General features: G+C 38.2%; 1 protein-coding gene across 1 annotated transcript in view; it reads right to left on the minus strand.

Moving 5' to 3' along the window:
- The window catches only part of krt222 (keratin 222), a 42373-nt gene that overhangs the window by 12196 nt on the left and 3637 nt on the right, over nt 1-26540 (minus strand). The window contains exons 2-8 of the mRNA XM_023272499.3: nt 19617-19906; nt 16287-16409; nt 15882-16085; nt 10644-10726; nt 8569-8722; nt 5972-6256; nt 1121-1246 (exon numbers count right to left, since the gene is read on the minus strand). Of these exons, the coding sequence (XP_023128267.2) occupies nt 1121-1246; nt 5972-6256; nt 8569-8722; nt 10644-10726; nt 15882-16079 (846 nt within the window). The 5' untranslated portion in view covers nt 16080-16085; nt 16287-16409; nt 19617-19906. The remainder of the gene's footprint in view (nt 1-1120; nt 1247-5971; nt 6257-8568; nt 8723-10643; nt 10727-15881; nt 16086-16286; nt 16410-19616; nt 19907-26540) is intronic.

Below are 26540 nucleotides of genomic sequence, written 5' to 3' on the forward strand. Positions count from 1 at the left end.
TCAACCATGGAAGTTTAAACCAAGTTTCTACCAGATTGATATATTAAGTACTTTCCAAGATAATTTTAAAAAACGCCTGTTAACCCACTTTCAGCACATTTTATTTGCATGTTGAAATTTGAATCTATGTTTGAACAACAATATCTCAGGAACTATTAAAGATAAAAGCCTGAGAATTAATTTCTCCTCATGCCAGTGATTCAGATTTTGCAGAACTGGACAAGTAGATTAAAAATTCTCTGATTATGGGTGAGTTGAAATCTGAAAAAAAAAGTATGTGGTCCCATCTTTGAGCTCATATTAAGAAAAAAAACTGACAATCCAGAAGTCAACGCCTGATATTTTCTGAATCATATGTAGCTGCATGCCACAATAATACAAAATTAAACATTTTGAAAACTTTTAATTATGAAATATTTGGTCACGAAATTTTCATTTAACTTTTATAATGATTGAGCAGGAATAACAAGCTGTAAGACTAAAACATATGGTTAGAGTTCTGGATCTTAAAAATTACTTTCAAAATATAACTACTGCAATTAAGATTAATTATTAAAATAGTTCTATTAACTGAAAAGCAGATGTTATAAACTAGCAAAACAGAATGTAAAAAGTGTAGAATATGCTTTGCCACCTGTTAAACATTACTACTTTAGCGTACTAATGCTAACATGATCCTCAAAGAACTGCTGTCTCTTAGTGTCTAAGAGTGTAAATATTAAATTTTTTTTTTATCACATTAGGTGCAGTTACTTAGTTTTAACAGATTGCACTAGAAGTTTTTCATGTTTAAAAGGTAACGGAGGCAGAGGGCCTCTGCCTCCGTAACATACAGCAGTAAATACTGATACAGGGGAGAAGTAGGAAAGAGCGATTTCCTGAAAGGTAAAAAGTAGTTGTATACTTTCAAAAATGTAACTATGAAATGTAAACTGCAAAACCACCAGCATCCCATCATATACAGAGTGTGCTAAGCCTGCTGCTAATATTTGTACAGTATATTGTGTGTGTTTTCTTACTTATCATTAGCATTTTCTTATCATTTACCCAAAGTCAACACAGGCAGTCTGCCACTTGCCCTGGAATACGTGTTACCAGTGTGATAGGTGTGTTTTCTTACCAAGGCATGTAGGGTCTCGATCTCCACCTGCAGGGAGTGCCACTGCTTCCTGGCCTCAGCGAGTTCAGCCCGAGCCTCCCTGAGGGCAGCACCGCCGAGGCTCACCTGCGCCCATGCTGCCTCCTCCTGGGTGAGGACAAAAAGATCGAAAGAGGTTGAAATCCCCACACCACTGCCATACATAAACAAACTTCTAACAATTTTAAAGGTCCCATATTGTGCAGCCTTTCAACAAATTAAAGTCTCACACATCCACAGAATGTTTTTCAGCTCAGAATAATGCAAACACAGTTGATTTCTCCATGACAGTGTAACTCCAGGTTTTAGTCCTCTTTCAGTGTCTGTAGCATTAAATGCAGCTAAGCTGCTGCTTCCCCCACCCCTTTCAGGAAGAAGACTCTCTCTGCAGCTGTAATTGAGAGCAAGAAGCAAAACATTTGAACACACAGCAGCTGACAAAAACATGAATGAGACTTTCTATTGCATCTTACTTTCTCTCTGAGCTGTCATTTTACATTGAAATATCTCTGAATTCACAGCACAGCTGCTGTTCTGAAGTTATTAGTTTGACAGGTAACATTGCAGTATTAAAAAAATAGTTTAGTGGTGCAGAGAAAATGACTGTAGAGGGACTGCTGTTAAATGTGTCATAATGTGTTGCATTTCAGTCACTATTTCATACTTTCTCTGATGTCTGACAACAGAAAAATATGAAAATGAGAGAATCTTTTTGGCTGTATCAAAATACAGTATATATGAGTACAGAGAGAAGCTAACAGCTGTAAACAGCAGCTGAGTTTAGGTTGAACTGAAGCACAACAGGCGACATGAAAACACAGTAACCCATCCAGTCTTTGTTGACTGGTTTAAATGAAAGTTTCCACCATCTCTGAATGTCCCTCAGTGTTAGTTTCCACAGAGCTCTGTGGACCATCAAAGCTAATCACATTAGGTGCACAACATGCTAATACTATGAATTTTACTATTGTTGTGGTGGCAGTGCCATGACTAATAACAGTAATCCACTGGATGTTCAGTTCCTCAGATGCTGGGAGTACATGCAGACTCTTGTGTTCACTCGTGCAGCCAACAGCAGAACATTTGGTGAGTTTTGCTCTTAGCTGAGACATTTTAGAGTTAACAGAAGCAGCTGTAGAAAGTAAATAAACCTGGTGGACTGAGGGGCACCTGTGTATTCTACTGGTTTCTCACTTTCTACTTAAAAAATGCATAAAACTCCCACCAGCTTGTGAACCTGGGAGACTAACTAGTGAAGTAAGGGCTTGAGGAATGGTTGTAAGAAAGCATCTTTACATGCGCAGAGCTTATATTTTACACCTCCAAGTTTTTCAGACGTACAAAACACAATAAAGATGAAGTTTTTGTGCAGTAGCTGATGGTATGTTGTGAATTCTTGGATGCTACATGAAAAAAAAACCCAGACAAGAGGCATGTACAACCACCTCACGCAATGGCACACACCTTTTCTTCCCACTGCAGCAGCTACAGGTGGAGCTGTGGGTAATCTGCGTTTCAGTTTAGGTAAACAGAGCCCAGTGCAGACACCCTGTATATTCAGCTGTACAAGCTGTGCTGACACACTGTACAGCTGTTGGAGCTTCACGCCCTCCGTCCTCGACTCCCTTCAAACGCAGTGAAGCGGCGAAGCTGTCTCAGCACAGTTATGACAATATTTTGACAGCAAAAACAAAAGAAGTTACGCAAGTCGTTTTCGGTTTTATTTAAAAGGCCAATGACTCTCATTATCTGTTTCAACCCATGAAACGATCTTCAATTAAGAAGAGAAATAAAGGCAGATTTAGGCTGAGATTATCCCTCATCAGCAGATCAGAACTGACAACAACTTCTTATCAAGCCTTATTCCTCAGGATGTTCAAGGAAGCTTTAATTCCATCTGTTATCTCATTTAGTAAAAGTAGCAGCAACATGTAAAATCTAGATACAGCATGAAAAGATTTTGCAGAATAACTGGTGTCAGAGTTATAATGCCATGTATATTATATGGCTGGGTTATTATACTGAGGTATTTAAGTGTCAAGCATTTTAATGTTGTAGCTTGCTGAAGTGTTGAAGTGTTTTATTTAATGTGAACATGCAGAACAAACGAAAGCCTGACTCTTTTTAAAAAACATTCTACAATATATTTTCCCTCCAGCTGTCCTCATTTTAGTCTCTAAATGTTATTATTATTATTCTACTGCTTTTGCATTTTCATGTGGTTATATCATTTATTTACACCATACAGTTTATTTTTGTAAATTTACTGATATCTTTGGTTTAAAAATATTGAAAAAAATGATAAAAAGGATAAATTCTGTAAAATAAGAAATTAGTTTTTACATTGTAAGGTGTGGTGTTTTTGGTCACTAGGAACATCTGTTCCTGCCTCTGGCTTCACATGATTGTGTTCCACTGATCAACCTTTGCTAGTGGTAATTTACAAAAAAAATTGCCTACCCTCTTGTATGTGCCAAATAGTAACACAAACAAATAGAATATCCTTTGCAAAATTTGCAAACAATTTCAAATCAGAATCAGTGAATATAAAAGTGATATAGTCCTATATCAGCTGCTGCACAACATTTTGTAGATGACAATTATTCAACTTCAGATTTGGATTTCTGCTGCACTAAGCTGTTGTGGTGGGTCACATTTTACTCCAACACGAATGCAGATGTATGTCACCCTATTGGTTTCAATGAATATTTAAACATGACCTGTTTTCTGTGACTTTATTTTTCTATACTAGTGGGTCCCAGAGTAACAGCTAACAATAGTATGTAAATATACAGTATACGTGTAAATGTAAGCGAATATGTTAATGAATGGAATTACATGACTATGTGTTTGGTATAGCTTGGACTGCAGGCAGTTGGCTTCATGTGTGTCTAATCAATAAATCTATTGACTGGATGCAACTGCAGAGTAACACACATATAAGATGACTCCCCAAGCGTCTCTCATTTTGCACTAAGGAAAATCCAAAATGGACTGAAACGTTTGCACTATTTCTGCACATTTTCTCACAGTCTGTCCAGACCCACACAGTATCAAAGAGAAGTATTTAAAATCCAGACTCTGTTCTGAACTCATTTTATTGTTCTCTGTGTGAGTCCTCCTTTGCTGCACTGAAACAATCTTAGAAATACAGGAAAGTGCAAACAAAGGCAGGAAAGAGGATGTCTACAAGTTAGCAAACCTAGATGTAAACAATTTAGGATTTGAAACATTATGTTTTATTAGCTTTGCAAATGTTTTTTTAAGGATAAAAACGTATATTTGGTGCTTTTTATTTAAATTATAAAAACACCTTTAAAAGTCTGAACTTAAAACCTGCCAGCAGGTCTGAAAAGAATATTATGTTAAAAAAATCAGCAAAATGACACCATTTATTAGATCCAGAAGCTGTAAAAACAAAGATTCTGTGGATATTCAGCTTTTCAACAGTCCTTTAATGTAGTATGTGTGAAGTGGGATTCTGTTTGGAAAATTACCCAGATCTAAACTTAATATAGAGATGTTTAACCAAATTCAATTACAAATCCCGTCAAAATAAATTGTGCATTAACGAGATTGAATAAAAAACAAAAAATTCTGCTCTCCTTGATGCAACCAAGAGGTCATTATTTACTCAGCTGTGACCAACAGTCATGTGACAAATTCTGAAGAGCTTTTCAGCTGAACTGCAGTCTGTGTTTACAGAGCATAGAGGAAATAAGTATGGACACAAATTAAAAATGTAAATGACAAAACATAGTACATGCTGCCACTACTTTTTTCCAGCATTGATAACACCTGTGTGTAGTTGGAAAAATGTTGTACATCATGATTGCATTTTTTTTTTACATGTTTTTAACAATCAATAATCAAAGAAATTCAACAATTGCTTTATATTACTTATAAGTTCTGTCATTCTAACTGTGTCATTCTACACAGGAGACCTTTCTGAGTTCTCTCTCTTTCTTCATGGTTCTTCTGTTTCCATAGAGGTGCAGGACTTTATGTTGCAGTGAAAAATGAACCCACAGTGAGTGAAAAATGTACCAGAAGCAAAAAATGCCCAGAAACCTCTTGGGGATCAGTGGTTTAAGCCTTACACAATGATGGATGTTACATATTTTGGTGCAAGCATGAGGGCTTTGACTCTAACTCAAGAGTAAACAATGCAACTCAATGGTTTCCCTTTAAGATATTCTAACATTATAATGTCCAGCAGATTAAATGTTATTTTACCCTCTTTGAAGGTGCAGCATCTTACATCTTAATATCACCCCTTATTACTATGGACACCATGCAGGCGTTTGACTGCAGCATTATTGTGTAACTGTTACTTTAGTGGGACAGACAGAGAAAGTCTGATGTAAATAGCTGCTCTGATTTAGCACTGTGGGAGCTCACAGCCTCTTGGCGAAGGCATTTTATTGTCACTGTCAGACCAAAGTCATTGTGCTGTGGCTACAGGAACACTGGAATAATAAAAATGCAATCCCAGACGGCACTCTGAAAAAGAGGACAGTCTAGCTAAATCTGCAGCAGGAACTTCAACATGAAAGGAAGCTGCTATCTGTAGATAAAGATGCTTAGGTTGCAATTTGGGATCACTTACACAGAGCAGCAACCAACTGTGTGTTGAAAAAGCACTGACTCTGACATCATCCAGAAAAAGCTGCCTGCAGCCACAGTCAACAAACTAACCATTTAACTTCACTGGAGCACATCATTCAGCCTCTGGGACAGCCCAGAGTTGGTCCTGAGGGAGTGTCTGGCTGGCACAGATCCAGGACAATATGCACAGAAAATAAAAGTGAAGCTGCAGGAGTGTATGCGTACCTCGCTGAGAGCTCCTCTGTGTGTTCTGGATGCTGCTCCGGCTCCAGCTCGGCCAGGCCCGACCAAGCCAGGGGGTGGATTTGAGACGGCGCCCAGGCCGAGGTGCCTCTCTCCGGGGCCCGGGAGTCTGCTCTGGTTGCACTGCGCTCTGATTCGGTCGAGGAGCTGGGTGAGCTCCATCCCTGTGCCATCCTCCTCCTCCCCTCTTCCTCCTGCTGCTGCTGCTGCCGTCGCTAACAGAGCATCGCAGGAATCGGCCCGCTGCAGATGCAGAGCCCGGGCTGCCTGTAACCAGCCAACCAGAGGGAGGATGAGGGGGAGGGAGGGGAGAGAGTGAAAGTAAGGGGGGGAGAGAGAGAGAGAGAGAGAGAGAGAGAGAGAGAGAGAGAGAGAGAGAGAGAGAGAGAGAGAGAGAGAGTGAAGGATAGCAAGAAATACAAGAGAATAACAAGAGATAAGCCAAATATAGCCTGTGAATGAGAAGGTGAATAAATGCAGAGGACAAAAACAGGACAGGAGAATAGAGTGAGTGTATCTGTGTGTTATAAGAGGGCAGTTAGATCACGCAATGCAGAGGTAAGACAAAAAGAAGAAGCCCAACATGTGTGAATACATGTGTGTGTAGGAAAAGCTCTGGAAGTGAAGGAGGGGGGTATTAGTCAGCAAGAAAACAAAGAGAGGTGGATGAGGTCAGACTGAAGGATGAGAGGAATCAGAAGATGCTGTGAAGCTCACGCATGGACATACAAACACACACCCTATTATTACAGGACGATTATGTCGGGGTTGAAACAGGTCATTTGTAATTCATCTGTCACAGTAGCAATGGTAATAACGATTCCCATAATTACACAGTTGCGTTCATGAAGGAGGCATCTTTTTAACACAGTATTAAGGATCTACAGACAGAATAGCAGCTGCATGGGGTTAGCATGTTAGCATCTTCTATTTATCAGGTGCAACAAAATACAGTTTAGGCTGACAGAAGTGTTGTCACACATTGGAAATTAGACTCAGTGATGCTATGGTGCCTACAAAAAGTGTGTGTGTGTGTGTCTATGGGCAATTTAGAATAATCAGTGAACCTCAGCATGTTTTTGGTTGGATTGTTGGAGGAAGCCGGGGAGCCCAGAGAAAACCCACCCATGCACATGGAGAACTGTGCAGCCCACGCTGAATCGTGGCAAATTTAATTTGACTATTTTGACAAGAATTTACGAAAAAGACTCGTTCATGTCAAAGTGAAACACATTTCTACAAAGTAATTTAAATTCATCTAAAATATAAATGCAAAATATGTAATTGCATAAGTATTTATTATAAGTAGTGGAATGCAGATCATCTGATTACGGTGAATGTGTCTCAGTGATTGTAGTATAAAGACACCTGTATCTGGAAGGTCCAGCCACTGGTGAATCAGTACTCCTGTTTATAACTACACCATGAAGACAAAAGAACACGTAAAGCAACTCTGTGAAAAGGTTACTGACAAGTAGAAGTCAGGGGAGGGAAGCAAGAAAATTTCTGCCACTGAATATCTTTTGGAGTCCAGTTAAATCCATCATTAAGAAATTAAAGAAATATGTCACGTGTGTAAATCTGCCCAGAGCAGGCCGTCGTCAAAAACGGAGTGACATAACATGGCCACCAAGATATCTATGACTAAACTGCTATCACCAGACATATCAGTCAGTATCTCATCAACTGTTGCGTCTAAGTTGTAATTCAGCCATCTGTCACTGGCAGAAATGCTATGAAGCTGTAACCCAGCGAAGCTAAAAGTTGGACTGATGACATCCAGTATGTGATTTAGAGATGCTTTGATCTAGAAAATGAAAAGAAATTTGCATGTAGGCAGAACAAACCAGCATATCACCATCCACCCACAGAATTGTGTAACGACATTCAGCACAGGCAGCAACCTGCAGGACATTTCTGCAGAATGTTGTTTGTTAACTTTCATTACATGAGTCGTTGACAAGTGTTGGGGTAATGTGTCTGTTTGCACGACGACGAATAATTCGGTGGTATTTAAAAGTGGATCTGGTTAGTGAAAAATACATGTAATGGTTTCAAATGGCTTTTAAATAGATGCTTCTATTATGGACACTTTTTTGGACAAATTTTAACCTTACTGTGAAGTTTTGCAATGTTTTCTGAGTGTTTTCTTTATTTTAGACTAGTCTGACTTTTAATTAATTTTTCATCAACACGGAAATTAGTGAGGGAGAGTTATAGAGTTAGGCCTGTTTGTCAAAATTCATTAAGGCAGAGACCAACACTAACTGCTTCCTGAGCCAATAAGAAGTGAATCTAACAATTTGAACTTCTAGCCAACTTTAAGATCAAGTGTCAGCTCCATTCTCCAATCATGCAGGTAATTGTTTTGTGTTCAGAAGAAGCTTAACACTTCGCTATTTTAATTTCAGGCCACAAAAGTACAGAACCCTTCGACCGAACGATGGTTTCTAGAAGGGACTAATGTGGCACATAAAAATATAAAGGCAGATAGAAAAGGGGAAACATAGTAAGAGAGGCAGACAAATGAATTATAAGAGGAAGTGCAGTAAGAGGTGTTTTGTGGCACATTTGTTGACCTCAAACTCCTGGTTCATCTGCTGCAGCTCAGTCATAGAGCGATGAAAGTCGGCCTGCAGCATTGCAGTGCTGCGATCTGCCTTCCTCTTTGACTCTCTGAGCAGAGCCACTTGTTGCTCCAGACGCCGGGTGGTCTTCTCCTCAGTCTCGCACCTACGACGTGAAGCCAAAAGACGTCCATGTAGAGATCGCTGTTATTATTTAACCAATGAAATGCATCAATCACAGGCAGCTCTCATACAAACAAAGGGAGGTAAGGCATCCTGGTTAAGATCATTGGTGTAGGTTGCATTTGAAAATTGAGAACCCTCAAACGCCACCAAAATCCACTGGTGGGTTTGAAAGGCATGTAATTTATTTTTTTAAATCATTAAAATTACACCATTTATCAGAGCAAGGAACTGTAAAAACAGAAAGAATTTGTGAATCTTTACAGCTACTCATCCATGATGTGACATTTGGTCAGCAAACACCATGATAATTCACCAAAAATTCTTTATTGTACATGTTTCATATACGAATTTACCAAAAATAAACTAAATGCTGTAACCACACACTGTAAAAAAATTGGTGTTTCTTGGTGCAACAAAAAAGGTTTTAGTGACTCAGCTGTGACCAACAGTCATGTGAAAAAAACTCAGGGACTTTTCAGCTGAACTGCAGGCTGTGTTTCCAAAAAATATAATTCAAAACAAATCTAAAATGTAAGAAGTTACATCCCTGCAAAGATATGTTGGCATACTGATTCCAGATTTGTTCCATATAATTAATTACTTCATTATTATAATCATGACATAAAAAAATGTAAATCTAAAATCTTAAAATCCTGAAATTTCGACAAAACTATTTTTATCCTACACGTCTCATTTTAAAAAATCACCCAAAATAAAGTATGCAAAATTACCAGATTCTGTAAAAACAAAAAAAATCTGTGCTTCTTTGGCACAACCAGGAAGCTAACAGTGAGTCATCTGTGACCAACAGTCACGTGACAAAAATTCACTTTTTAAAAAATTAAAAATGTATGTAGTGAAATATCTATAGTACGTAGAGTCACCATTTATTTTTCCACTACTGGAAACCCCTGTAGGCACTTGGAAAAATGTTGTGCATGTTGAGTCTTTTTTTTTTTTTGTATTTTTGTAAAAACAACTAATCAAAGAATTTCAATTTTTGATATTTCTTCATGACTCACGAGGTTATAATTTACTTAAACTGCACAAAATATATTTCTGAGTTGAGTTTCAGACATGGTTGTTCTGTTTCCATAGAAGTTAAGGACTTTATATATCAGTGAAAAATGAGCCCACAGTGGGGAAAAATCTGACACAAGCAATAAACGCCCAGAAACTGCTTGGAGAAACTGACATGTTCCCCACTGTTACAAAATACCGAGTAAAACCAGATAATGTGAACAGAGATTCCTACAGTAGCCAGTTAGTATCTAATGAGGGGTTGAAAACTGTGGTTTCAGCTCCTTTTCCAGCTTTATTGTGAGGCAGCGTGTTGCAGAAATCATAAAAGCCCATAAAAGTGAACGCGAATGCATCCTGAGTGGGTTGTAAACAGAGTGTCGGTCAGGAGACACATCAGGTGCAGCTATAAACAGAACAGGTGTGTGTGTGTGTGTGTTGGAGGCTGCAATGTGTTTCCGCCGTCCTTCAGGGGTTAATGGCTGACAGTGGTGCTCAGTGTCACTCTGCATCAATACATAAGTGAAAGTGCCGACGCTGCACAAAGCCCGGCCTGGATTTGTATGCAGGTTGGCTCACAGGAGCGAGAACTGGCCCGAGTTAGATAACAGAGAAATGGGAAAGCTGTGCAGCAGGATGAAAACAGGAAATCTTTCACGCTACACTTAAAAATTAAGACATTTTCATTGGCTGATGATAATTTCACATTTGATCCTGACGTGTTAAATATCACCACTTACATCCAGAAAAACAGACATTTTCACCATTATACCTGATCATTGTGGACATAAAGTGGATAAAAGAGTGTAACAGGTTTATGGGATGAGATCTCATGGCTATTATACTTAGCCATAGGCTGTATTGACGGAGGAGGAGCTGACCTGGCCTGGATGGCAGCAGCTCTGGACTTCATGCTGTCAGACTGTAGAGCCAGCTGGGCGTTCTCCATCAGGAGTTTACCAACCTGACAAAAACAAAAGGAAAGTACAATAACACACCATTAGATGGTAAAAACAACATACAACTGGGTTAACTGGGTTATTCTATCGCAAATCATCAGGTGCCTTCTGCTTAACCATCTCTGATTGACTTGAAACTTTGTTGTTAACCATAAAGTGCAGGGATTTGAAACAGTATCTGTGAGATTTAATATAAATATATCAATTCTTTCAAAAGTTTCAGCAGTTTTTCAGTTTACTTTCAGCATGATTTTTCACACACTGAAATTTGAGGCTGTTTCAATGACAATATCTCAGGAACTATTAAAGATAAAAGCCTACAATTTTCAATGTGATTTCCTATCATGTTGCTGATGCAGAATCTGTAATACTGGACAAGCAGATCAAATAATCAATAATTATGGGTGAGTTGCAATTAAAAAAATATCGAAGCTGACATGAAAAGTCCCACCTTTGTGCTCACATTAGCAAAAATTGATAAAGCAGAAGTCACCTAGTGATATTTTCTGAACCATATGTAGCTGCATGTCACAACAATACAAAACAAAACAAATACAAAGGCTTCTAATATGAAATACTTGGTTCCAAGTGAATAGAATAGCGATTTTTGTCAAATTTTCAAATTTCATCCAAATTCGTTAGTCATTTTTTGAGTAATGTTACAAACAGACAGACAGACAGACAGACCTACACCAATCGTCACATAACTCTGCCAAGTCTCCGCCTCCTTGACGGAGTAAACATACTGGTAGAGAGATTAATCCAAGTAGAAGAGAGTTCTGAAGTTTCAAAGTTTTGAAAAGGGCATATTTTTCATTTCCAGTCCCCTCTTTGTCGGCTGGAGAAACACAGTGCACTGTTTCCTGTAACATCACAGATCTATTGTTACTGCTGTTCAGCTTAAACAGATATCTCTCTGGGTGTGCTTTTTCCTTATGTAATTACACTAATCCTCCAATATCACCTGCAGGCTAACAGATACATTAATGGAAAAAAAAAAGAATGAATGGTTAAATAAGTAAACAGAGTGAAATAAATTACAGATAATAGTAAAGTATTAATGTACAATAAATTGACAGTAAAAATAAACAGAAAATAACAGTAAATAACATCAACATTAAAAATTACGATCATAAATTCACACTGTTTTACTGATTTTAAATCACCAAATAAATATTATTTTACAGATATTTGCTGTTATTGAGAACTTAGGTAGTTTAAGGATTTAAACTGATATTTAACAAAATGTCCCTGTTTTGTTCACATACAGATAACAACCACTGAAATCTTTGGAAAATTTATGAATTTACGTGTTGACTTTAAAAAAAAAAACAGGCCAAAAGTGTACATAATATTCAGATCAAAAATCTGTATTTTTACAAGTAGTCATTTGTTCTTTTACAATGTTTGACCACAAAATGACATTGGATTTAAAAAAGGGTCAATATTTTACAGATACTTGCTCTTATTTTCACTGTTGTCACAATGCATGTTACAATTTTCTACCATTTTTTAGAGTATTTTTTATGACACTCTTGCTGCCAGATATACAAAGGATTTGGATTGCTGCTATTCTTGGTCTATTGTGTCTTTAATAACACTGTTTATATTGGTTTTACACGTGGCTGTTGGGTCTTTTATTTGAGTTACATATATGATTTTGTGATGTACTTTGAGATCCTCAGAATTAACAGTAATAACTGTGGCACAAAGTAATGGAGATCCAACTAAAACACTTTAAAACTGTACAGCTCTTATAGTGTTTATCTGCTCAGCACTCAAAATCCCATTAAATGCTAAAGTTTGTATGTGCTGTTTACATACTAGTCATAAATCCAACAAAAACTACACAAATTTGTGCAACAAGCACCGCTAAATTATAATTCATGGCTCTTAGAAGCTGTATCCCGTTTTATTTAGTTTTACAAATTGACTATAGGTTTTTATGCTGTTTTTTTTAAGATGCTTTTTTGCACATATTTGTGCTGTTGCCTGTCTTTTTACATGTACCTCACTTTGGTTAATTATGGTTCTTTTAAAACTTGCTGTATGTAATTAGATTTTGATAATTCTCTCCATCTTCATGTTAAGTCCTGCTGCTTGGGATTCAAAAAAGGCTGTGTTGATGTTGCAAAACCAAACATTCTTCAGGTCCAGTTGAGAAATCCAAGCAGAAAAAGGTGTTTCCTTGTCTTTTATCACGCACATAAAAAATGTTAACACACCCTTATTTCCCTTTGTTTCCTCATGACTTGAACACTCTTAAAATGAGCCACTCCCTTGTTAAAGGAAAGCCAAAGATAACATGGAATATTCCATAAGGTTTATATACTAAACATTATCATACACTCAGTATGTGGATGTTAAATGTTTCTGAGCCCCGGTGAGGTTTGTGAGTCAAGAAAAGATCCTCAACATACGTCTTACAAGCTAATTAGTCAACATTAAGTCATTGCTGTAAATAAAAAGATGATACCAAACACTACTTAAGGAGATAAAGTAATCCTATATAAAAGCCTTGAGTGGATTAGCAGACAAAGGAACTGCTCTTTCGGCCGTTGTAGTCATGGGAACATTTGCGAGAAAGTAATTGAGACATCTGTCAGCGACTCCTACTCAGGCGTTTCAGAATGAAAGTGACTCTAAATCCGCAGCTGAAACATCGAGTCATGTGAGATCAGGTTAATGCTTCGCTGGGCGGAAAAGTCCTGTAGAGGTAAAAAGCTTTCCGCATTCTTTCAGTGTGTGACAGCCACCATTGGTTTCTCTGGCTCCCGTCCAGGCATAATGACACATATAATCCTCCGCAACAAGCTCCTTTGATCTGTAGGTACCTCACAACGTATGTAATCTGACTACTTACATTTTCGTTTCTCGTGAATGTGAAAGATTTCACTGAACTTACTTCAGCATTATGACAAATGAGTTTCAGTGCTCAATCTGTTCTGAAATCTGTTATAGCCTCGAACCCACATTCAGCCACCAAACATTGTCACTTGTTGTGATGGAGTTGTTATGTGGTGACTTTAACCCTAAGTAGTTTAAATAGTTTTTGCTGCGGTCACATTCCTCCTCACTGTGGGCTCATTTTTCACTGCAATATAAAGTCCTGCACCACTATGGAAACAGAACAACCACAACTGGCAGTAGCATATAATTCAGAAATGTCTTCTGTGCAGTATGACACAGTGATAAATATATCATAAAAAATTAAAAAGGAAGTTGAATTTCTATGATTATTTGCACTGCGAGAAAATAGGGGCTCCACATGCTATCGATATTTTACTACTTACACTTTTACAATCTCTGCAAACTAGTTGTTTTTCACACTATGCACATCAATTCGAGAAAGATATTTCACGATGCTCAATGTATCTTCACCTCTCATGATTGTTCTGGATAGGTTTGTGTCATTTTAAACAGGTTTTGGGTCATTTTGGACAAAAGAACATTTAGAAACATTTTCATTTTTACAGTCTCTATAAACTCTACTCTGCACATCAGCTGCAGAAAGATGTTTCACCATGTTGAATGTATCTTCCAACAATTTGATGCTCTGTGTACCATTTTTGAGCCATGCTAGATTTATGTTATTGATGAAGTATGTTTTATTTTCCTCAGTCTCTCTTGTCGTCTCCGCTCTGCTTTTTGTAAACACAGCCTGCAGTTCAGTCAAAAACTCTCTGAATTTTTGTCATGAGTGTTGGTAGCAGCTGAGTCACTCATGACTTTATGGTTGCACCAAGAAGTGCATTTTTTTTGATTGTTTTAAATAGATTCTGGTGCAAAAGCTGAATGAGGTGTAGTATAATGTGATTCTGATAAAATATCACAATTTTAAGCTTGTTTTGGTCAATTTTGATGGAAAAACATGACACGATATGTTCAAGGACTGTCAAAAAGGTGCAAATTTGACAAATTTTTCTGTTTTTACAGTTTCTGACTTTGATAAATGGTTTCATTTTGGCAATCTTTAAAAAGATGTGCACTTCAGACCTACCAGCAGGTTTTGAGGTTAAGACGATTAAAGACAGAGATAATTTTACATGCAACAACCCTTTAACATGCCTGAACCAAAATTTCTCTGATCGACTCGAGACTGCACAGAACTCAGAGGTCCAATCACATCGCTCTTGGTTAAGTTTCTTTACATGGCCAATGAGTTTGAGGATAGATTTTAAGATTTTACTGATTACTTTCAGGGTCCCACTACAGTATATCTCTAACCTTAAGCACCAATACGCACTTTGAGATCCTCAGGCAGACAAATTTGGTATTTTCCATTGGCTCGGCTGAAAACTAAAGGTGACAGAATGTTCACTGTCGGACCTCGAGGCTTTGGGAGGAAGAAATCACTTTGGTTGAGTCCCTGACTTCTTTGCAGTACCTTCTGGGGAACCTTTCCTGGTTTTGCTCCAGTTTTAAATTCCTTTGAAGCATCTGTTATTTCCTTAATCATATTTCTACGCTTTCCAACTCTGTGTTGGTTTTTATGCAGCAAATTGTGCTTCTATCTGACTGATCTATCTTTTGTTGCCTTGTGAAACACTTTGTAAATTAGATTTAGAAATTTTATTATCAGTTAGTAACAGCAATTCACAGCTTCTACAGCTTCGAAGCCACATTTTGCCACCACATGTTGTCAGTTCTTGCAATGGAGTTGGTGTATCATGACTTTAACCCTAAGAAGCTCCTGTCACATCTTTACTTACTGTAGACTTATTTGTCACTGCAATATAAAGTCCTTCACCTCTATGGAAACAGAACAACCATGAAGAAGAAGAGAAACCTCAGAAATATCTTCTCTTAGAATGTCATGAATTAAAAACAGGTTGATGTTATGTGGTGATTTTAGTCAATGAAACCGGCATGTAATAGGTCTAAAAACCAGGGTTGCACTGCTGCTACTAAGCCGCCTGGCTTGGCCTCTAATTAAACATGTATTTGATGTTGTTCACATGCAGCTGTCATCAACAACGCAGCGGACAATGGGGCTGTGTTTTTACTGCAGCCATTGCTGTTTGATTATACACGCCTGCTCCTGTTCTCTGGCAGCCAACACTGCTGATGTAATGGAGCATAATTTCAGCCTAGTGGAAATGATACTGAAAAACAGCTGTGCAGTTTGATAGTTCAGGTGATTTCAAATTAAACTCTGACCTGGTCCCGGAGTTCCCTGACAGTCTGCTCCTGCTGAGTCCAGTCCTGCGCATGCGAGCTGCTCCTGATGCCCCATTCGGCGATCTGAGCCTCCAGCTGCCGGTTGGCCTCCTGAAGCCGGTTCACCTGCTCCAAGAAGCCCTTCAGGCGGGCGTTCAGACTCCACATTGTTTGACTGGAGTCCTGCAGCAAATCCATGGGGACCTGAAATGTTTGCACACACAAAACGCCGAGCAGCCCATGAAATTTTCATATAGTAAAATGAAGCAGCATATTCAGATAAGACAGACGGAGCTGCTTTCCAGTACGAGGTTACAACTTTCACTGCCAACACTCTGCCACCCATCTGGGATCACAGGCTGCCCAAGGCGTTTACAAGGTAAATGTTTACCCAGAGATACTCACCTGAGGCAACGTGGCCTAACAGAAGCAAGGCACAGCAAACGTAGTAAGTCACACCGAGCCGATCCACCGCCGCCCACAGCTCAGCCACATACCTCCACACCGACTCCCAGCTTCATCAGCAGCCTGAGATAGAGCAGAGGTTAGCGTTAGCGTGTCGCTGTGTGATCTCCAGGGTCAGGGGATGTTCCTCCGCCTCACCCACCCACCCCCAGCATGTGGGAGAGGGCAGAGCGGTGGGGAAAGCGGTGGACACAGTGCTTACATCACCAGCACTCTGGGGCCCTTTGTACTCTCTGATCCAGGATTACTGAGCTGCTTTCAAACAGGCAGCAACACAAGCTGTGCAGGGAATGTTCAGGGAGACACAGTGACAGTGTGAGTGCATGTGAGCACCGGCGTGAGGCTTTAAATAAGAGGTTACATATGCTGTAATTAATGTGAAATCTGCATCACTGGGCAGCAAAGTAATGTTCACTTTGTGCAGAGTTACCTCTTGCTCAACTTCGCATTGCAGTGTTTGTGTCTGAATATCTGGACCAAAGGTTTCATTTTCAAAATATTACAAAGCAGTTTCAATATTTCACATCATGGCAGGAGATATGCCAGAATAAAAACAGTCTAATGTTTCAGGAGAAGCACACTGACGTTTTCTTAAATTGCAGATAATATCAGAAAAAAAAAAACTATATTCATTTACTGTTTACTGTATATAAACAGCTATTCATGTTTTTTTAACAACCTTTGACTGTAAAATTACACTATTTTTACTGTATTTAAATCAGAAAAAAATGACTTTGCAGATATTTACTATTATTTGAAAGAAAAAGTACATATAAGGACTGAAAACCATTTGATATTTTTTAACTGTTATGCTATGTATAAATTACATATAATACCTTGTAAAGTCACAGAAAAAATACATTGACTTATATGTAAACTGTAAAAAAGCAGGCCTAAAACGGTTAATCAAAAATGGTAATTGGCTCTTTAACAATGTTTGCCTGTAAAATGACATTATTTTTACTGTATTTAAAGCAGCAAAAATTGAATTATTTTGCAGATATTTGCTGTTATTTGATAGAAAAATAATGTATATTAAGGACTGAAAAATGATATGTTTTAAACGATTATTTTATGTATAAATTACATATAATACTGTAAAATAATGGGAAAATAGCTTTCATTTGCATGTTAGTCTTAAAAAGCAGGCCAAAACTGTTCATATTGTCCACATCAAAAATCTCTATTTTTATTAATGGTAATTTATTCTTTACCAATGTTTGACTTTAAAATGACACTATTGGTACTGTATTTAAACCAGCTAAAATTTGTCTTTTACAGTGTATCTTCAACAGTCAACAGACAGACCCCATTGCATCATCAGATATGGGCAATGTAATTAAAATATTTAAGATGTTATGATAAGATACTTGGTTAAGCTCAGGGTGTGGTACAAAAATTGCACTGAATGATCCAAATCTAAACAAGGGAGTGTGACACTACCAGAAAGACAAATCCTAAAAACACAGGACAGTAACCTGGTATGAACTGTCAACTGAATAATGCAGAGAAAAACAACAGAATTTCAGTTATTGATGCTTTCTGTCACTACTGAAACCAGACAGTATGTAACTTCATGAACAGTGAGGACTGGGTGGATGGAAGTGGGAATCACAGGATTAATGATAAAATGTCATGCGGGCTGACCATTTTTCTACATAACACACACTTCAAGCACATTAAAGTTGATTTGCTCCAGTATTTCTGCATCCAAGCTGTTGCTAAATGTTCTGTAGGTGGTCGGGAACCTTGTTGTAAAGCTCCAGTAGAAATGCAGTGTGCAGAGGGTAGGGAGTGTCTTGGCTCCACAAGCTCCAAAACACGGCAACAATCTGAAATCTCTACATGCATGTCAGAAAATTTCTTGTAAATTAGCTGTAGTACCTGGTTTTTCCGCCAGATTAGTGTTTAACACAGAAGCAACCAAAGGAGGTGGTTACTCAGGCTACAGGCAGTTCATGTTGGAAAGGAGAGAGCATTGTGGGGGTTTAGTTAGCACCATGGACACTATGACAGAGACTTCTGTGACTCTTAATGACCTCCGACACAAGCTGGGATTGACTAGGACAGCATTCCATTATGTACAGTTACAGTGGAATATGTTGCCCAAAGCATATATGTTTGTGTGTCTTGTCAGATTTTCCTTGTTTTGCCAACATTAGCCACTAAATACTACTGTAAACTGATTCAGCACCTAAAATAAATGTGTATAAAACAGAGTAATATAACGTTATATTGCTTTCAAAATTTGAGATTCGAAGAACAGATGACAAATGCGTTACTTCTTCTTTCAGTTACATAGTGTCGCTTTCAAGTTCGCTTATATTACAAAAATTATACAGGAAAAATGCATTTTTAAAAAATCTTGTAAATTAAAGAACTTCACAGGGTTTCACATTTTGGTAATCCAATGTATTTCCGTATGTCTACTCTGTCCTCAAAGAGCTGCTTGAATGAATTTGTGCATAATGTATGCGCCGATTTGCTCATCAGATGACTTCTTCGCTGGGTAAACAGGAGGCAAACCTCTCGATGTTTGCTAGCGTTATAAAAACTATGCAATTTAAAGTAGGGTTGGCTTACAGAAAATGCATTTAAAGAAAATCGTTTTTCTGTTAAATCAAGATATATGTACAGGATTTTATTTTTTTCTACTCCAAAGTGTGTCTGTGTGCCTACTTTGTCTTTAAAAAGAAGTCTGCAAACAATGTATCTGTAGATTTGCTCATCAGATGACTTCTTTGTTGGGTAAACAGGAGGTAGTCCTTTAAAGTTTGCCTACATTACTAAAATTATATACTTTACAGTATGATTGTGCTTCAAATACATTCAATGAAGGTAAATCTGAGTCTATTTTGACACAGAGTTTAATTTTTCTTTTTCAATCCAGTGTGTTTCTGTGTGTCTGCTTTGCCTTCAAAGAGCCTCTTTTGTGAATTCGCAAGTAATGTATGTGCGGATTTGCTTGTTGGATGACTTCTACGCTGGGTAAACAACAGGCAGGATGTGGGGATTATTAATACAGGCAGCTGCACTTCTTTCTGTTACATGTGTTGTACAAACATATTCTCTGTCTAGACTTTGATTCTTCCTGCAGAGAATTGACGGAAGAGGAGCCGCCAACTCACTTTCTCATGTGGTTGTGTTTAGTTTGTGATGGTCGTGTCAGAAAGGAGGGAGATGGATCGATTTAGACAAAGAGTTTAAATTTTAATAGTTACTAAAACAAAGCATGCAGACAAACCATAAAGTTCCGGACAGGACACTTACTGTCATCACTTCCACGCCTGTCGGCTAAGGTGGCCTCTTCTTGGCAAGAAGGCAGCGATGACAGCGGTGTTTTGGACTCAGCCAGTCTCAGGGCGTTGCAGGCTGCTCTGATGTGAACGTCTGGGACCAATGATGTCTGCTGTCACTGTAAACAAGGAATGCCACCCAGCCGGTTCCTGGATGTCACGTCACTCCCTCGCAGATCCAAGAAATGGCTTCTGTCGCACGTAACAGAGCAGGTGCCGACTTGTTCAGGAGGAGAGGTGGAGGCTTCGGAGGTGGACGCTGCCCTGGAGAGGAAAACAAAGCAAGTCCGGTTATGTGTTCGACACCTTGTACCGACCTTTACATTCCTCTGCCTGCAGGGTGGGCGCCAAGCAGCCCTTTGATCGTCTCTCATGTGATGCCTCATTTTCTGTATAAGGAGCCTTTTATTAAAGCAAACAACAAAAAAAGAAACACCTGTTATAAAAACACACAATAGCTTTCATGTGTACTAGCACTTATAAAACAGATTCCATGCCAGCAGGCCTTTTGTACATACATGATATTATTACACAAGCTCCTTGAGTCCTGAATTGGAAGCTGTTATGGCCTAAATCCAAAACCGCAGGAGGGATTATCTTCACATAAACTCTTTAGCAGACTCTGCTGTAGGGGTTACATTCAGCTCATGTCTCATGTGCTTTTACCTGCAGCAGAACAATAACATTACCTACCCATAACCTGCAACCCTCAGGACTTTTTAAACCTGTCAAGCTCTCATCCAAGCTTCATTTTGTGCTGAACCGTTATAACCATTAGCTGCACTAACAAAAACTTTCTATCAACAACAGGTCAAATGGTTATGCTTTAAAGGTCATATGCAGGGACAGAATGATTGAAAATCAAGCAACTCTTGTGTTCTCTTCAGCAGTTTTACCATCTTTTAGCTCATTATTATCTGTTTTTTGACCTATAATAATAATGCATCAGGCTGTTCTTCAGCCACATATTTTGGTTGTTACATCCTTGATAAACCCACAGTAGGACCCCTGTCCCATTTACTAACTAGGGCTAAACATTTAATCAAAAAATTATCAGAATTGCAACATAGATAAGTGCAACATCCAGATCAAAGGAGCACCTGAATCAAAATACCATCTTAAATCAAACACTAGGGAGATGCTTCGGCCTCCAAATCATGGTCTCCAGATGTAGGGAAACGTGATTGTTTGGTGCAGACAGAAGCTAAGATCACATCTACTTTTTTCTATTGCTTTTCAATGGAAAAGGAATACAATAATGACTATTTCCACTCATCCCTCGCAATAGCTGTCAACATAATCACAGTATGTCTTTTCTTTTATATTGCTTAGCTGTATTAACAACTGCAGTTTTGCCTCATGACATTGAGTTGAAAAACAGTTATAAAACAGGGATGCAGCCAGTGTGATGTAATGTGGTCCACTGCTTTGAAGCAGCTAGTTTGGAATCTGGTCGTTGTTATATTTTAAAATCAGACACGGCGAATAAGGGGTCGATCTGACTGAGAATTCAATGAAACTATGTGTGGGACAAAATGGGAAGGTCATCAAGGTCGCTATGTCCATGTTTTATATCCAGTCAATGGGCATAACCTCCACCTACTCCAACCAAACTATAGTGGGAGCAGCCTATTTGCTGGATATAGCAGCTTGCAGTGGTCTGGTGTATCTTGAGCCCATTCTTCCTCAAGCTCCTCCAGATTTGCTGGTCTGGAGGAGTTCACCACACAGAGTTTATATGGGATTCAGGTCAGAGCTTTGTGCAGGCTGGTCAATAACTTTCATTATAGCATTCTAGAGGCAGTTCTTCATTTGCTATTGTGTTGGAAAACAACAGACCCAATTTGTCTAAAGTGACAAAATCTCACTTTGTTGAATACCTGTTGACTCCTCTCTCTTTGTGTCACTTCCTCACCTCCTCTGCTAACATTTCAGGTGGGAGCGACAAAGATTGAAGGACAGGAAGGGAAAAAAGTACAAATTGAGAAAAGAGTGGAAGCAATACTGAGCATTTAATGCTAGCTGCAGGCTTGTGAAACTGAGGTTTTAATTTACAGAGAGGATCAAAGTACTGGAATAAACTTCACTACAAGACAGACAAATTAAAGTTTCCCTTAAAAGCTGCAATAGCAGATTTGTTTGTAAACTAAAAGTTGTTAAGTTGGTGAACATAATGGAGCTTTTTGCAGCTAAAAATTACATTGAAAAGTGACTGAATATTAGACTTTCATTTATTTGGTGACGACAACACATAACTCCAAACAAGTGCTAATGTTGCTGGATGTTAAAACAGCTATAATGTATCTGACATATGACCTTTAAATGTGATTATATGTCATCTTTTCATAACTTGTTACACGCCCAAGAAGCCCAAATGCTGTTTAAATATCCTGCATGTCTGATCTGTTGGGCTGAATAGCAGAACATTTTTATTAATCTATTTTGATAACTTTAATGAGTAAAACTAGAATAAGGCTTTGTACTTCAGTCAACAAGTTTCACTCAACAAATCTATTCATATAATCGCAGTATTAATCATGTGTCATGTAATAGGTGTGTGTTTTTAGGCGCCTTTGTTCCAATTAGGAGAAATCAGGATGCTAAGCTCACAATGATATTTGGGAGACAAAAGTGCTGCCAGGTCTGCAGCAACAGTTCAGCTCTGTCCTGTTTCAACATGTCCGTTTGCACAAAGCAAAAGAAATGGTTTTCTCAGTTTGGTGTGGAAGAACATAAGTCAGACGCCTTTTGGATGAACTGCAGACTGAGAACCGGAGGCTCACTTTCACAAAGACATGTCAAACAGGTCTACAGAGTTCGATTAGTCAGAAATTTGTTCCCAGATTAGTGTAATGCAGACCAGACAGATAAACAACAGGCCTACAGTGCTTTAAAAGTAAACAGTTGGCTACCTGACCTGCAGGCAAACTCTCAACTAACACCTGTTTTCATGTTAGTGACACCAGCAGACAAAAAGACGGGAAACAAGATTCATCACTGGTGATTCGCAATGAAAGGAAGTCGTTTTAAAGCCTCATTACTGCAGCTTCTTTCTAAAACATATTTCCTGTATCGTTACATTATTAGCTTAACCTTCCCAGTAATTCATCCTCTTTAAATAAGTAGCAGTGGTTTTTCATTGGAGTAAAAGGAGCTGAGGTTTGGTGTGGTAATTCTGGTGTTCACTTGAATTTCCAGGTAACCATTGACAGGATGCGTGAGACAGATGTTTCACCAGATGCATCTTGTCAGGACTCGTAGGTGACTAATGACAAAGTAGGCGTGATTATCTCACCTTCAAATTACTTTCTTATTTTTCTATCTTTTTAAGCTGTTTAAACCAAAAGCAGTAAAAGTCTGCAAAATCTGTCCACCAAATTTTCAAATTTAACCCCAAAATGATAGACGTGGAATTTTTCATTGTTGATTATTCATCATTAGGGTGTATAAAATGGTAACTGTCACTCTTGAGCAGTTTTAAATATTCAAGATGGTGCCTAAGATAGCTGCAGCTCAGGATGACAATTCAAAAATTTATGTTATTTCAATGTTTTCTGCCAGAAAGCTCTGATGTTTTGATCAAAATACTAGTTTTGGGACGAACGGATTCGTTTTATTATAGGCAGATGAGGCAGACAGAGCATATTGACACCCTGAGCACAGAAACAAGAATTCACCCACTAAAATGTGGCTTTGTCATGTTTGTTATTTTCCTTGAAGCATGTCCATCACAAAGAGACCTCTGATCCCTGGTTTACTGATGTAATCTTTGAATGCATACAGCTAAAAACTGTAAAATCTTTTACACAGTCAAGAAAAGGATGACCATTAACAGCAGGCTGCTGAGAAAACTGATAGCGTCAATTGAAATATATCACACAAAATGACAGCAACTAAACACACACAGCCAGAAATTAGAGATTAAAAGAAATAATAGGAGCAAAATGACACAAATTAAGCACAAAACAAAAGAAAGGAAACAAATTTTTCAAAAGAGACATGAAACAACATATACAAGTCACAAAGGAAAAATTAGACACAAAACAATACAAATGAGACACAAAACAACACAAACGAGGCACAAAATGACAAGAATGAAACATCAAACCACACAAAACGAGACAAAAACACAACACAAACGTGACATAAAACAACAAAAAACAGACACAAAACGACAAAAAACAGACATGAAACAATAGCAATGAAACAGAAAATACAAAACAAGACAGAAAGCAGCACAAAACAAAACAAAGGAGACAGGGTTAGACAAACAAGAAAAAAGCAACACAAAATAACACAAACAAGACATAAAACAACAAAAAGCAGACATAAAACAACAGAAAAGGGATGCAAAACAACACAAATGAGACACAAAATGACAAATATGAGACATCAAACAACATAAAACGAGACACAAAATAGTACAAAATGACAAAAAAAACCAGAAACGACACCAACTAGACGCAAAATGACAAAAATGAGTCTCAAAATTATACAAACAAGACACAGCAAAAAACGGACACAGAACGACAAGAAACAGATAGGAAACAACAAACACACGAAACAATAGATACAAAATAACACAGACGAGACACAAAACGACAAAAAGAAGACACTAAACACAAAACAAAACACAAAACAACACAAACCAGATATAAAATGACACAAAACAAACACAAAACAACATAAATGAGGCACAAAACAACAAAAATAAAATATAAAACGACAAAAATGAAACACTAAAAATGATACACAAAACAACACAAACAAGGCGTAAAATGACACAAAACAGACACAAAACAACACAGATGAGACACAAAATAACGTACAATTATGTTTTTATGCCACTGCAGTCCGAATCGTGACTAAAACAGCAAAATCCATACAGGACAAAAGTCCACTGTGCCTAACTTTAAATAAGTTTAAATAAGCCCAAAGATGTTAAAAGGAACTGAATGGGGTTGGCGAAACAGCTGGCTTTTCAAAATAAAATGTACTTACATAAAAGATAGCTTATGTATAATTATAGCAGGACATATTAACGCTGATTTGGCACTCAAAGCTTCTTCCGAAATGTTCCAGTCTTTCTTCATTATCATCATCACTATCCTATTATTGTTTTCTGCCTTTTGTGGAAATGCACATTTCTAATTGGTTGACAATTATTAATGCCAGTTAATTGATTAACCAATCATCACAAACATCCCTATGGTTGTTCAAAAAGTGTCAAAATGCATCAGTGTGTTTCTGACTGATGCGTTCTTTCTTTACCACAAAAATACACCTCAGTTTATTTAGATCAGCCCCAAGCACACTAGCCTGCTGCCACAAATACCAACTACAGCATCACATTAATCCACTGCTGGGCATATTATTAGCATGTACATGTAGTGCAACTTTCAGGTTTTTGCATTTTAACCTTTATCTTACTTACATCTGAGCCTTACAGATACTTCACATGCCTCAGGAATTAGTAGAACAAATCTAATCTCAGCTCAGACAGCATCAGAACCAGAATGAGCACATTGTCCACCTCCTGACAACCAAACCCTCCACACCTTCATGTTCGTCGTACCAGTGGGAACAAACAGTTATGTGGTAAACTACCTGACACACATCATTCCGTACATTTTGCAGGTTGTGATCTCCCACACGAATGTGACATACAATAGTAAGACAATAGGTAATTGAAGGAAATGGCTCCAGTCTCCTGTGACACATGCATGAACCAGGCAGGGTGGCTCCTCCAGACCAGCTGGGAAAGCAGGTTGGAAATCATTAGCTAGCAATGTGTCATTAATGCCCATTGTGATGCTGCTCTGTGCCATCCAAGTCTGATTCTAGCATAATAATGAGCAAGAAGATTCAACAGAGGAGCAAAGGCTGAGAACAAAATTTAACAAACCTGAGGGAAAAATTAACAAACCATTGTATCATATTTCAAAAGAAATAAGTGACAGGGTTTGAAAAACGATTATCTGAGTCATAAAGTGTTCAACATTTTCCAAAGCACCTCAGGGTTTCACTGTACCTGCTCTGAAGAAAACAATTACACTAGGAGTGCCACACATAGCTGTCATTCAGGGTTACATTGAAGAAGAAGGTTTGGCAGGTAAGTTCAAACAACCCCAACAAGTCAGAGCTGTGAGCAAAGCAGGTAGTGGGGTTGCCAGAGGGGCTGCTGGAAGGGGTGTATAGTACCTATAAAAAGTATTCACCTCCTTTAGAAATCTTCACATTTTATTGCTTCTCAACATTGAATCATGGTCAGTTTTAATAGTTTTTTTAAAAAAAACAAGAATCTAACAAAAAAAGACTCATTTATTTTCAATGCAAAAACAGACTTCTACAAAATAATCTTAATTAAAAAGAAAAGAAATCTTTTAAGTGATTGCATTAGTATTTACCCCCATTAGAGTGACTTAGACACCTGCACCTGAAGGCCCAGTCACTGGTGAATCAGTACTCTTGGATATAACTACACCCTGAAGACAAAAGAACAATCCAAGCAACTAAGTGAAAAGGTTAATGAAAAGCATAAGTAAGGGGTGGATACAAGAAAGTGTCCAAGTCACTGAATATCTCTTGGAGTACAGTTAAATCCATCATGAATAAATGGAAGGCACATGTGCAAATTCTCATCCTCAAAAACTGAGTGACCGTACAAGAACTAGACTAGTGAGTGAGGCCACCAAGACAACTACGACTGAGTTTCACCGATTGAGATTTAGGAAGCTATACATAAAACTACTACTGTTGCCTGCTCTTCAACAGTCACAGCTTTATGTGGAAGTCTCAAAGACGAAGACACTCTGGGCTCCCGTAGTTCAGAGTGCGCCTCCCTCCCCCCCGCGCTTGATACACAAACAACATGGCGGCGAGCGGTGCAGATCTAAAG

This window comes from Amphiprion ocellaris, chromosome 4 (assembly GCF_022539595.1).
Source record: "Amphiprion ocellaris isolate individual 3 ecotype Okinawa chromosome 4, ASM2253959v1, whole genome shotgun sequence".
In the NCBI taxonomy this organism is placed as follows: Eukaryota; Metazoa; Chordata; class Actinopteri; family Pomacentridae; genus Amphiprion; species Amphiprion ocellaris.